We start from the raw sequence: 14,363 nt of genomic DNA on the forward strand, positions 1-14,363 counted from the left end.
GTTTCTTCTTTCACTACTGTATGTACTGTATCCTAAAAATTTACTATAATAAGGATTATAATTAAAGTGATGTCGTAAAATAGAGTTTGCATATGTTTTAAAAACTGTTAAAAATAATGTATTCAGTATAATCCCGTAGATACACATGATTCAATTATGTGCTATACGTGCTCAAAAACTGTATTCTCTATATAAATAAAAGTTAGCTCCCGAGGGGATTCGAGATATCGACGTTCCACTGTATATCTAAAAAAAGAAACCACTTATTTAATTTTATCCCTCCTCTCGTACTGCTCCACCTCGCCACACGCAGGAACGTAACTTGGTGGTAGTTCGCATACTATCCCACCCGTATATACTTTTTTTCCCATTTGTCCGTTTTAAAAATATCTCTACCCGTTCTAATATTGTGACAAGCCAAATTATCTGGAATGATGGTAAAAATAATTTTCTATGGGAAATGACTCTACTAAGAGCACTGAGTTATAGGGTTGATAAGAACTGTGCTAGAGCGTTTGACATTCTTAAGTGCTTAGTCGATGGGCTGATAATCGTGCCATCGCTCATTTGCTTGCTACAACAATCTGCATGCAACAGAGTTCTATGCATCCGTAAAGTGCTTGAGCATGGTCGAACAATAATGTATTCTTGTGGGAGTAGTCTTGTTTTCTACAACGGTCCCATGTTCAGGGAATTGCTGGTCTCCAACTATGTAGTGCAGTCATTAAGTTTTGAGACTTGACGCCTGGAGGATAGGCACCCGCACGACTCTGTATGTTGCACACGATGCCGTATTACACGGCGTACACCTACACAGAACCACATCCACCCTCAAAATAGTCGCCGTTGACCGTTATGCACGTTTGCCAACGTTGGTATTGCTGCTGGAAGCACCGCTGGAAGGAAACACCATGTTTCGTCTCCAGTTATTATCCGGTTGAGAAACGTCAGATCATCGTCAGCACTACGGATGAAGTCATCACAAATCGTCATGCGATCATCACGTTGGCCTAGTGACAGGATTCGTGGTACACTTTGCTGGGTAACACGAGACATGTTGAGGTCATCCGTCAGAATTTTTTGGCAAGTACCATGGCTGACCCCTATTGCTGCTGCGAGATCGTATACCGATTTGGAACGGTTAGCACGCACTAGCGTTGCAACTTCTTGGATCTTGCGTTCAGTTCAAACTGTTTGTAGCCGACCAGTACGCACATCATCTTCCATACTGTCCAGTCCTTGCACAAAACGTCGGTGCCACCTAAACACAAAACTGCGACTCAATGCGTCCTCACCGTAAACCTGCTGCATCATTTCAAACATTTCGGCAGCGGTTTTGCCTAAATTCTGGCAGAACTTGATGTTTACCCGTTGCTCAAACTGTGGCATGTCAAGGTCCGACTGGCGCATTAAAATCACAGTCACAACAGCGACCGTACGTCTGCTTCCAGTGCATGCACTCAACTGTTTCGTGCAGGTACGAGAGACTAACTGACATGATACCATACCACGGCGCCACCTATGCGCTATAGTGGACCACAGTGCCATCATGCGGCCAGTCTCAGAACTTAATGACTGTACTACGCTACTGTTCTCTATTAACCTGGGTACTACGTAGTATGTTGTCTACAGGTGTCAGTGGTGATAGACGATGAGGTGCGCCCCTACAAGCACTACCTGTGGAAGCAGTCTGTGGTCTACAAGCTCTTGTGTTCAGAGAATGGTTGCTCACCAAACTATTATGTCATGTTGTCTACAGGTGTCGGTGGTGACACGCAATGGCGTGGGAGGCCTTAAAATCTTACCTATGGGAGCAGTCTGTGGCCGACAAAGGTCAATGTCTGCACACCAACTGTAATATTATGTTGTCTATAGGTGCTTGTGGTGACTAACGATGAGGTACAGCCCTACAAACCCTAACTGTGGAAGCAGTCTGTGGTCGACAAGGGTCCAATGGTGAGAGAATGTCTATTTAGTAACTGTAATGCCGTGTTGTCTACAGGTGTCAGTGGTGACACGCGATGAGGTGGGGGCCTACAAGCCTTACCTGTGGGAGCAGTCTGTTTTCGACAAGGGTCCTATGTTCAGAGAATGGCTGCTTACCAAGATCGTCAACGGGGAGAGGGCCAGCTACTCGGCTCCTAAGTTTGCCAGGATGCAGGAGAGAACGAGGAGCCAGATGCTGGAAGACATCGTGGCCAACCTGGCGAACCATGCCGAGACTGGCCAGATACCTAAACCGTACAGGTAAGGCCATCACTCTACTGCATGATACTGATACCACCATCAGTCCAGGAGTTTAACCCCTTACCACTTTATAGGCTGACCCTATTTTCTTTGAACAAAAGTTCAAATGGGGCCCCACATACGATCAATAAACTGAACAATTTTCACGTGTGACATAATATCTGAAAGATAAACTGTGTGATCTCCGCATTTTGTTAAAATAACAGCTCAGGGTTGAGAACTGAGCAAATGGGTTCTCTTTTTCAACTATCTCGCCCTAAAAATCGTTCAATACCCTCACGATTACTTTCGGCACCTTGGATACAACTACAATCAAGGAAGAAACTTTGCTAGCTTTTCTTGAAACTCACTGGTCTCTTCCGCAGCTCTGGTACAATGAAAATCTTTTTTTCTTTACAATAGCAGAGTAAAACACGCTGCCACGAATGATTTCCTAATATTGATAAAAGTAACATGTTACAGAATTTGATGCCTCTCACGCGACGGTGGTGAAAGAAATAACTTCGCTCAACTATTGCCGGGCGGAGTGGCTGAGATAGTTAAGACTAGTGATGCAAATTCCAGTACCTCTGCTGACACTGGTGTGCACAGTGCCAGTGCCAAACGCGTCACCGTGCCTGCCACGATGACTAGTTATTCATTGGACTCGTATAAAAACGTTTATACTTCATGAATTAACAAAAAAATGGAACTACACATAGATATACCGTAATTTTTATTAATATTTACGTGCAAAATACTACAAAATAACCCTCAAATAAATTTTCCATTCACATTCAAGAACAGTAATTTTTTTTTTCACTTTATACGCTGACAGTCTGTTACTGAAAATTTGACCAGCTTTCGAAAACACACCTTCGGCAGGCGGGGATGTTGCTACAACACACAAAATGTTGGGATACTGAAGCTTTCTTCCCAGCCACAATTTTTACGCATCTGCCTGCTTAGCTATTAAGGGGTCTTCCTGGTACGACGAAGCATCTGCCGTTTAAAACATGTTATCGTCGATTTGAACAATATACACGACTTACAAATACCTAACACTGCTATGTACTGGTTTTTATCATTTGGAGTGGAATAGCTCCACAAAGGGCTAGATTTTCGTCTGTCTGCCATTGACACGAAATTCAAAACAATCGATAATACAACGAAAGAGAATAAAATAAAGCATTGCGTGGCACGGTCCGGCAGAACTTGGAATGACGGGGTGACCAGTAGGTACCGTAGAAGCACTGCCACTGACACCGGCACGGATCTGAGAAGCACTGGACTGTACGTGCCGTGCCGTTGGCACGAGGCAGTCACGTGGCCACACACAATAGTGCTTCGTTCGGCAACAGTGCCAGCTGCCAGTGCCCGCCATACTGTTCGATGTACTCATGGAAAAACAGACTTGATTGATGTGTGTTTTTGTCCTTACTAACGGTATAAATAAGGTCAATATTCACGTCACAAACCTTTCTATTCTTGTAAGCGTTTCACATATTTATTTTTATGGCAGTGCCACTGGCACTGGTTCATTTTAAATCGTGGCACTGTGCCTACCGTGCCGTCTCTGGCACTCGTGTCAGAGCACGGTGCCAGTGCCTTCCTTACTTCACTGGTTAAGACCCTGGCTTTCTGAGCCGAAGTTGGCAAGTTCGACCCTGGCTCAGTCCATTGTTGTTTGAAAGTGTTCAAATACGTCAACTTCGTGACAGTAGATTTCCCAGCACGTAAATGATCGCCTGCGAGACAAAATTATGGTACCTGGGCATCTCCGAAAAACTACAAAAATGTAGTTAGAAGAACGTAAGAACAATAACATTATTCACGGAACTTCTCGGAGGAGCTGAAGGAAGTTAGCGACTCCAGAATTTGGGGACGTCATATCTTGATACTAATGTCTCTTCAGTCTGGTATTTCAACCATTTGATACTCCTGGCCGGTCAAGAAACATCTGAAGCGAGTAAGTTATCGTTTGATATTGCAGATTCATACAACGATACTCATTGTTTGGCGTTTCCCGGTCGTTTTCTTTTTCTCTGTAAGGTATCTGAGCTGTTGACAACAATATCACTACAAATGACAACCTATAAACAATCGATCGCACTGCTGCCAAGATGCAAAACAAACGCTACGAACTTTTGCCTCAACACGGTTTCTTTACAAACGCAGCTATTCATAAGCTTACTGAGAGGTTCCTCCACTCCCCCGTATTTCCCGATGTTGTGCCCTCAGATTTCCATTCTTTCCTTTCAGCAATATCCAAGGAAACTCCTTTGATAATAAAAATGTTCTTCGAATATAGTTTGACAAATTCTTGAACTCCAAACTAGCAAATTTCTTTAGGCGTGGAATTGATAATTTGCCACAGCGTTGACAGTAAGTTGTTAATAATGTACAGAATATTATACTGATCAGTTTGTATCATCTTTTCACAACAGGTTGTGCCTTATTAAGGTCACGGTCGCTTCTTTCCCCATCCTAGTCCTTTTCTATCCATGTCTTCATAACACCTATCTATGTGGGTGCGACGTAAAGTAAACTGTAAAAAAAAAAGTAGCTTGTATCTTCCTTGTACCTCAAATACGTTTATCTAAAGATACGAGTTTATGCATCAACCTAATAACTGCAAACAATAAAATAAACTAGGTATTTTGCGTACAAATAAAATATACTGTAGGTATTTAGTCTAATATCCGGACTCCAGATATCTTTTTTAAAGTTGAATTACTTCTCTCAGAGAAAAATCTAGAGAGTATGTTGCTTTATGAATACAAAATGAAAACCTGTTTTCCAGTCAATGACCGGGTCAGGGATGGAATGTATGAAGCCCTCATCTAGCGGCAAGGATAGGAATTGTGCCGGCTGCTGAAGCCTGTCGCACTCCTCTGGGGCAATGATTAATGACTAACAGGTGAAATGAAATGATATTGCAGAGTGTTGCTGGAATGAAAGATGACAGGGAAAATCGGAGTACCCGGAGAAAACCCTGTCCCGCCTCCGCTTTGTCCAGCACAAATCTCGCATGGAGTGACCGGGATTTGAACCACGGAACCCAGTGGTGAGAGGCCGACGCGCTGCCGTCCGAGCCACGGAGACTACTTACCAATACAAAATATTAGCATGTAATGATATATTCAGTAGGTTTTGAATTACGATGACGACTGTGAGTAAAAATGGAAATCGCAGAAAATATTGGGACACGTCAAGTGATATACATTTACAAAGATATATTTTGACGTAGCAGAGATATACACCTCAACGGACGTGTCGGTCTGGCTGTCGTCAAGGGCATTTTATACCTACTACCAGGGTTTCTTGAGGCCACACCTAATATTATTAATAACATGTCATAGGTTCAAACTGGACTGATATTGCCCAGCAAAATATATAAAGTGTGCGACTAGCAGAATACAAATTTACGGAAATACGCTGTCAAAATATCTACAGAACGGGTCCAATGACTGAAACAAAAATAGCTAGAACACCTCTTTTCATCAACAAAGTTCCCCACACAGGTACAATTAAGAAGCAAGCTGCGGCGCTTTGGCAAGAGATGTGAGAAGTTTTGTCATTTAGTCTGCAGCCCACTGTGAGGAAGATTGAATTTATAAACAGCAAGGCTGAAGAGTGGCTCTCACCAAGCTGCACCTAAACTGAACGTGCAGGGATCAGTGCATTAGATCACGCCGGTTCTGCTACAGAGCGCTGACTTCCTCATTCCAAGTAGATTTACCAGCGCATAAAAGAACTCCTGAATTACAAAAATCCTGGCAAAACCAATATTATTATTATTATATAATTCACAATTTTATAATTGGGTTTATGAGCTTCTTCGGTACAATGTACATGGAAGAAGTACTATTTAGTACATACGCACATATGCTTCACACATATCAGTATATACTTACATTGTTGACAAATAAACTTGACAGATATTTATAGTTGTGGACAAATCATGACGACCTCGCCTCACACCACTAGTTTCCAGCGGCAGCTCTGTGTCTATAGTGACTTATAGGATTTACTACCTCTACTACAGCCAGAGTTGCCAAATCGGCTACTGCACTCTACACGAAGAAAGGGTAAATACTACAGAGAGTGAGGAAGAAAGTGGTTTGGCAGCCTCTCTAAAACAAACAAGGATCACTTAGAACTCGTTAACTCAGCAGGGTCCAGGGTGTGATTGACTACTGGCTTCCAGCTCGCTTCTAGGAACTGAGGTCGCCATGTTTTGTCCCCAATTATATGAGACATTTACTATATATAAATGGTCAAAATTATTAGTGGACGATTTTCATTAGTCCTCTGTATATGGTGAATGGTTCATGCCAATAGACTTCCTTACTATATGGCAAGTGGCCAGGATTGCTGCTTTTTGTAATTCTCTGTAAGTGAGAGGGTGGAGATTAAGACTTTCAGTGCTCTTGTGTAGTGTCTTTGATATAACACTATTACATCCAATCACCACTGGAATTATAACATTGTTGAGTTTCCACATGTTTTTTTTTTTTATCTCTTTGGCCAGATCTGTGTATGAGGAAATCTTCTCTGTATGTGTTGATTGGAGATTGTGAGTATTAGGGCATGCTATGTCAATTATGAAGCAGATTTTTTATTATTATTATTATTATTATTATTATTATTATTATTATTATTATTATTATTATTATTATTATTATTATTATTATTATTATTATTATTATGCGCAAATGGGTCAGTTATGACCACGTGGAATCAATATTTGTTGAGCTTTCCTCCTTGCCCAACAGCTCTTCATTTTAAACGATTGTTCTAATTTCTGTTTCTCCGTCCAAGTACGTCGTGTTGGTTTCTTCTCGTTTTCCTCAAATCCCCTTGTGCGAACAATTTTTCTGGTTATATTTCCATCCTACAGATTTGACGATCCTGATGCTGATAACATTTTGATCTCGTACGTTTGATTTGCAAAAATGTGTACATTTGCTAAGTAACTCTGTTATTCATTCTTTCCAAATGGCTTATAAATTGAATTCGTCACAGTCTCATTGTATCAGTAATTTTATATATTTTTAAATATATTTCCGAGTTGGGATTGGAGTTATGTGTTCCATTTTTAATTCTTGGCCCTAAGATTTTTCTCATTATTTTCCTTTCTTTAATCCAGAGCCTCTCAAACGCCCAAATTCTCACGCGTGCAACCTGAGGCGCAGAGGTTCTGTGCACCATGCATCGGTCTCACTCGGCTCGGCTCGGACCAGCGCTTTGTCTCGGGACGACTCGGCTAAGCTCGGCTTAACTCGGCTTGGATTTGGAGCGCTACGGAGCAAGCGAGGAAGGAGAAGACAGGCGGAGCGAGCGAGACAGGCGTAGGGAAAGAGAGAGACAGCGCTATTGCTCCAAATCGAGGAGTGGGAGGTCTGCACTTTGGTCAACCTAGCGAAGTCGTCTTTTGCACCTTGCGCCGCGCAATGCACTGGTGCATACACCCTGAGAGGCTCTGCAGTTTAATCTCTAATTGTTCCTTTAAATTTTCATCATGTAAAATGAGTGTTTCTGAAGCATATAGAAATTCAGGTTGATTATTAATATTATTGGTATTATTATTGCGAGTAGAAGGGAATCCCAAGGAGCACTCAGCTTCTCAATTTGAAAGCCTGGACTGACTATCACGGGTCCTTTGTTTCCACTTACTTGTGCCAAACACCTCACTTTCTAGGAGTGGTGGTGATAATTGTTTTAAGAGGAAGTACAACTGGGCAAGCATCCTCTATTAACACTAATCAGAAAGAAAAATGGAAGGGATCCGACACTTCGAAAAATGAAGGTATCGGCCAAAATAAAACAAGGGCCACGAAGGGCGTGAAAATTAAAACTCCCTAGTCCTAGAGTGCTCTAATACCGTCGGGGTCAGAAAAGAACAATAGTTGACCGCTCGGATAGGATAGATGAAAATGAGGAACCTGGCACAAGTACGTAGAAGCAACGCCAGAAATTAGCTAAGGTCCCTGAGGTCGCCAACCCACGCTCCCAAGTTGAGAGCCCCTGAGGCCCCGTTTAGTCGCCTCTTACGACAGGCAAGGGATGCTGTAGGTTATTCTATCGTCCTCACTCACAGGGAGACGGGGTTTGAAACATTGATCGTACAATAACTATTGTAGACATGACTCATATCTACAGACACGGAGATGCTCGATATGTACACACCTGGTGACGCGGCAGACATCAGTCCGCTATTCCACTTCCTCTCCCATACATTCCACGGTCGATACAGACCAATGCATGCGTGACCTGTCTCGCAGTTCTGCTAGGTAACGTGTACACGTGATCTTCGATGTAACCCCATTCGAAAAAATAAACATGGGGTTTCAGCCGATGGTCCTGGTCGCACAGGCAACCAGTCTCGGGGAATTTTTTGAACCAGATATTAATTGTTTTGTTTGTAGGCGCTGCAGTGAGATAATTCGTTGTAGCGTCACAACCGATTTTAGCGAATTCTAAGACGCTGCACTGAGAACGAATCACTTGGACATGTCTTAATATTCCGTGATAGAGGAACATTATTACGTAATACCAATATAGCTAGTCCGTTATTGGACATTATACATTTTCCAGCGAACTCATTCTTGGTTGCCAGCGTTTAACCAAGAATGAGTTAGTTGGAAAATTTATAATGTCCAGTAACGGACTAACTATATTGGTTTTATAAATGTACTCATTCGGGACAAGTATTTCAGGTTCCCTATGGGAATCAACATCTATATCATTATTACGTAATTCACATCACATGGTGAGGTCTAAGATCGCTAATGTTTTGTGACAGAAAGGGTGACAAGTACACGGAGAAATCCCATGCGTTTCCTCAGATGGATCTAGTAGAAGAGTTGATATTTCATATTCTAAACACCTCTAGGCATGGCATAATAATTGACCCTTCTCTCCGATTCGAGGTTGGTCTTTGACAAGTTGAGGAGGTGAATAAAGGAAAGAAAGCTATTTATGAACCTACTGTTAATTGTTTCAAAGGCAGGTATAAGTTCAAATGCGTTGATGTAATAGGTCTACTGATAGGAACACGAGGTGCTATACCTCGTTTTGTTTAGGAATTTCAAATAAACTATCACATCCCAACTTCCGTACGAGATGAGATAGTCACCATAGTACTAAAGAAGAGTTGTCAAATTCTGAATCATCCACACCTCTAGGTATTGTTTGAAATTTTATATCAAATTATTATATTTTAACATTTTAATTATAATTGTAATGTTTGTTAATATTGTCATGCATATATACTGAGTCCTTTGGGGCTACCTCCATTGGGAGGGAGTTTTATAAATAGAATAAAAATGCTTGACGCCAATAAATGCTTGACGCCAATAAATGCTGCCATGTTTGTAGTTTTCAGTGGTGACCGCCCTATAGCGGCCAATTCTAGAACCACGTCATGGGAGAGATTATATCTGTTAATGAGTCGTGTCTCAGTTTCTGCCATAGTAATTAGGACACTATCAATAATTCAAATCCCGGAGGAACTTATAAATAACTCTGTGTTGTTCACCAAAGTATAAGTTAGCAGCCTTTATAAAGAGATATATTCTCAGAACATATCAGACAGATGATCACATACAAAAACGCCCTTTTACATGACATAAAAGGTCAGAAAGTTTGTGTCGACTTCATTTTATTATTACTATTATTATTATTATTATTATTATTATTATTATTATTATTATTATTATTATTGCAAGCTGCTTTACGTCACACCGACACAGATAGGTCTTATGGCGACGATGGGACAGGAAAGGGCTAGGAGTAGGAAGGAAGCGTCTGTGGCCTTAATTAAGGTACAGCCCCAGCATTTGCCTGGTGTGAAAATGGGAAACCACGAAAAACCATCTTCAGGGCTGCCGACAGTGGGGTTCGAACCCACTATCTCCCGAATACTGGATACTGGCCGCACTTAAGCGACTGCAGCTATCGAGCTCGGTATTATTATTATTATTATTATTATTATTATTATTATTATTATTATTATTATTATTATTATTATTATTATTATTATTATTATTATTATTATTATTATTAAAGAATTTGGCCTATTGTAGACGGCTTGGACTTAAGAATATGGTACAGCTTTTTAATTTTTCTTCCCGAAACTTCATACGTCGACTGATAGCCTGCCTCTCTTCCTCCGATAACACTCTCCGAGGCTGACGTCGAATTTGCAAAAGCGAAAATTCCGCAGAAGTGATCTGTCGCCGGAAGTCCACCCTGTTAGTTATGATGTCATATGTTAATTTTTTTTTTAATTTCGTGTGGCTATTTCTAGTCTAGTGCAGCCCTTGTACGGCAGACCCTCCGATGAGGGTAGGCGGCATCTGCCATGTGTAGGTAACTGAGTATTATTGTGGTGGAGGATGGTGTTATATGTGGTGTGTGTGTGAGTTGCGTTGGGGACAGCACAAACACCCAGCCCCCGGGCCAGTGGAATTAACCAATGAAGGTTAAAATCCCCGACCCGGCCGAGAATCGAACCCAGGACCCTGAACCGAAGGCCAGTACGCTGACCATTCAGCCAACGAGTTTGACATGTCATATGTGATCTTTAGTCTCTGTAGATTCCATGGTATCTTTTCCAGCCAACCGGTGGTGTGTTTTAAATTGGAGATGTAATCAAATATCTTCTTTGTTAACCTGCCGTTGTTCATACTGTGAAGGTGACAGAAAAATTGTAGTCTTCGTCTTTTACTTGTGTCTGTAATTTTTTCTTGCCAGGCTGAGTGGCTCAGATGGTTAATGCGCAGAATTTCTGAGCCCAAGTTGGCAGGTTCGGTTCTGACTCAGTCTGGTGGTATTTGAAGATGCGCAAATACCTCAGCCCCGTGTCAGTAGATTTACTGGCACGTAAAAGAACTCCTGCGGGACAATATTCCGGAACCTCGTCTCCGAAAACTGTAGAAGTAGTTAGTGGGACGTAAAAACATTTGTTATTATTATTATTATTATTATTATTATTATTATTATTATTATTATTATTATTATTATTATTATTATTATTATTATTATACCGGGCGGTACACCTCTACGGCGCAAGTTCAAATCTTGCGCCAGTTGAAACTTCTCTACTGTAGAAACCCGGAACTTTAACAACTGAAGTAACTCTACTGGTTATCAGAAGATGTCACTGTGTGTTTTTGATTTGCTTTTGTTTTTCATTAATCAAGAAGTGTGGACATTCTCTAACAGATGCCTCTGCCAAAAACTATGGTAATACACTCTGGTGCAATGGAATGAACTCTCTTGAAGAAATTTTGTATTCATAAGTTTTGTCTTTACTAAATTTTGTTCTGTGGTTTGTGGGTTGGCAATATTAATCCTTTCCTTCCGCCTATTTTGAATTAGCCAATCAGTAATTTCTGTAATTAATTTTTCTCCAATCATTGCTTTCTTCTTCGAATTTCCATGTGTAACTTTTAGTCAACCAATAAAAATTGAGTGGGTGTATCTACCCATTCCTGAAAGGTCTCGAATTTTCCACGAGGGTATAAAAACTGCTGATTTTCTTGTCTCCGGGCCACTTCAGTAACATCTAGCTTAGTGTGTGGATATGTAGCAGGGGGCGGGAAGCGCCCCGTTCACCAGGCAGTAGCTCTTCATCAAGGTAATGGCCTCTTAACATCTTTATTTCTTGCTAGCTCAGCAGTTTAACTCCCGGGGAAGGTTCTAAACCTTTAATATGTAAACTATTAAACATGTAAACCCTTTTCCTGGTAAACTTCAGTTTTCTTGAACTTTAATTCGGGGATAGAGAGTGCCTTACCCTCTCGAGCTCCCCTTCATTTGAAATTGAGGTGACTACTTTTTCGTAACCGTTTCTTCTCTTCCTTAATGTATTAAAGTTTTCTCATACGAGTCACCTCCCTAATTTGGGATTAGCCGCTGTGTATCGGTCTAGAGCCACTTAGGTTTTAAAATGTAGATTTACGAGTGCAAATTCACGCCTCCATCCGTTTTGTTTTGGGCCATTTAAATTAACCTAGTTTTTGCACAGTAAGGCCCAGTAGATTGGGTACGAGATACCCCTGTGTCTGTATTGTGCCTTGATAGCAGTTTGTGTAAAGGTCTGTTATTGTCTTTATAGGCTTGAAAGATCGAGAGCGGGTCAGCTCTTTATGGTGTTGTGGTAAAAGTGCCTTAGAGAGGCTTGAGATGTAAAGTTGGGAGCTAATGCTACGTGTAATTAAGGGTTTTCTGCCCTTTGGTAATTTGTGGTTATGAGCTGAGAGCTCATACTTCGGGGCTCGTAGCCCAGAATTTGTTAACTTACATTGTACCTGATATTCTTGTTATTTCACCTTGTGAAAATTGCTAAACTTTGTTGTCTGTTGAAAATATAACCTTTATTGAAATTTTAATTCATCTTTCGGACTTGTAGTTAGACCCATTCCAGCCCGCACCTTCTTTCACCTCTGACTTCCACGGATAACTCCATAACAATTATTATTATTATTATTATTATTATTATTATTATTATTATTATTATTATTATTATTATTATTATTATTATTATTATTATTATACATTCGTTTAGCCCCTTAAGGAGCACGTGGAACTATTAAATAGCACTGGTATTCTTTATCTTCTTGTTCTTCTTATCTTCCCAAAACTTCCTCATCCTTTCACTATGGGCCTGTCGTCTTTCTTGTGTCCATGAGTTTTTGAGTTTCAAGCTTTTCTCAGATGGATTCTTGGGTGCAAATTTATGGGTGTTGATCTTTTGTCTGTATGTACTCCTTGTGGTAGCCATTGGATCAACGTCGACTTCTGCGAGGTCCTTTTGTGTATCTACTATCCAGCGAACTTCGGTTTGTCGGTTTCCATCGATAATAAGAAATATTTTCTTAGTCAGTCGTGAGTCATCCATGCGTGCTAAATGACCATAAAATTTCACACGCCGTTTGCGTGCGACTGAAGTGAATCGCTCGGTTATCTTCCGAGCTTTTTCGCATCCATATACCGTCTTGAAACTTGGGCCCGAATATCTTCCTCAGTATCTGTCGTTCAATTTTCTCAATGTCCTTGATGTTAATGGTGAGTGACATGTCTCAGTTGCGTAGATTGCCTTAGCGAGGACAACAGTGTGGTAGTGTCGGAGTTTGACTTTTGTGGATATTGATTTCTTATTGTAGAAGTTCCAGGTGATTAGGTATGCTTTACGTAGTTTTTCTGCGCGCATTTTGTTGGCTGCTTTTTCATTGCCTGAGTTACCAATAATTTCACACAAGTACGGGAATTGTTTGACTTGTAAAATGTTACCATATTTGGTCGTTAGTGGTGTTATGTGTGTGCACTTGGAGTCCATGTATTGCGTTTTTTTCATAAGAAATGTGGAGACCAGTTTTGATTGCAATCTCGTGAAGCTTCTCGATGGCGTGCCTGGCTTCTTCGGGAGTCCGGGTAATTATTGCTAGATCGTCAGCAAAGGCAAGGCATTTAATGTTAATCCGTTATGATTATTATTATTATTATTATTATTATTATTATTATTATTATTATTATTATTATTATTATTATTATTATTATTTCTGGGTTTGTGAGGAACGCAGAGTTGGTGAAAGAAGGTGCTGGCTTGAATGGCTCTAACTACAATATCAAGAATTGAATTAAAATTGTAAAAGGTTATATTTCTTTTAAAACTTCAAACTTAACAATTTTTTACTGAATAAACATAACAATGAAACATCAGGTACAATGACAATTTCAAAATTTGGAAAATTCAAGATTTAGACCTTAACAATTCAATATCCAGAAGACAGAATACCTGGAATGTGGCCCCCAAACCAGAGGTACCATAAGTATCAGTGAAGAAGACCTGCAGAAGACCATGCAATTTAAGTACTTAGGATCCGTCGTCACCTCAAACTGTGACACCACTCCTGATACTCGGATGAGGGTAAATGCAGCTTGGCTCAAGTGGAGACAGGTCACTGGAGTCCTCTGTGATAAAAAGATGCCTCAATATCTAAAGGCAAAAGTTTATAAGAGTGTGGTACGGCCAGCAGCGATCTATGGGACTGAATGTCGCCCCATGACGAAACAACAGGAGCAAATGTTGACAACCATGGAGATGAAGATGCTTCGATGGTCCATGG

General features: G+C 40.7%; 1 protein-coding gene across 1 annotated transcript in view; it reads left to right on the forward strand.

Moving 5' to 3' along the window:
- rsh (radish) overlaps positions 1-14,363 on the forward strand; it is a 951,216-nt gene that overhangs the window by 843,966 nt on the left and 92,887 nt on the right. The window contains exon 10 of the mRNA XM_067155296.2: positions 2,003-2,247. Coding sequence (XP_067011397.2) covers positions 2,003-2,247 — 245 coding nt within the window. The remainder of the gene's footprint in view (positions 1-2,002; positions 2,248-14,363) is intronic.

The sequence above is a fragment of the Anabrus simplex genome, chromosome 11, assembly GCF_040414725.1.
Source record: "Anabrus simplex isolate iqAnaSimp1 chromosome 11, ASM4041472v1, whole genome shotgun sequence".
NCBI lineage: Eukaryota > Metazoa > Arthropoda > Insecta > Orthoptera > Tettigoniidae > Anabrus > Anabrus simplex.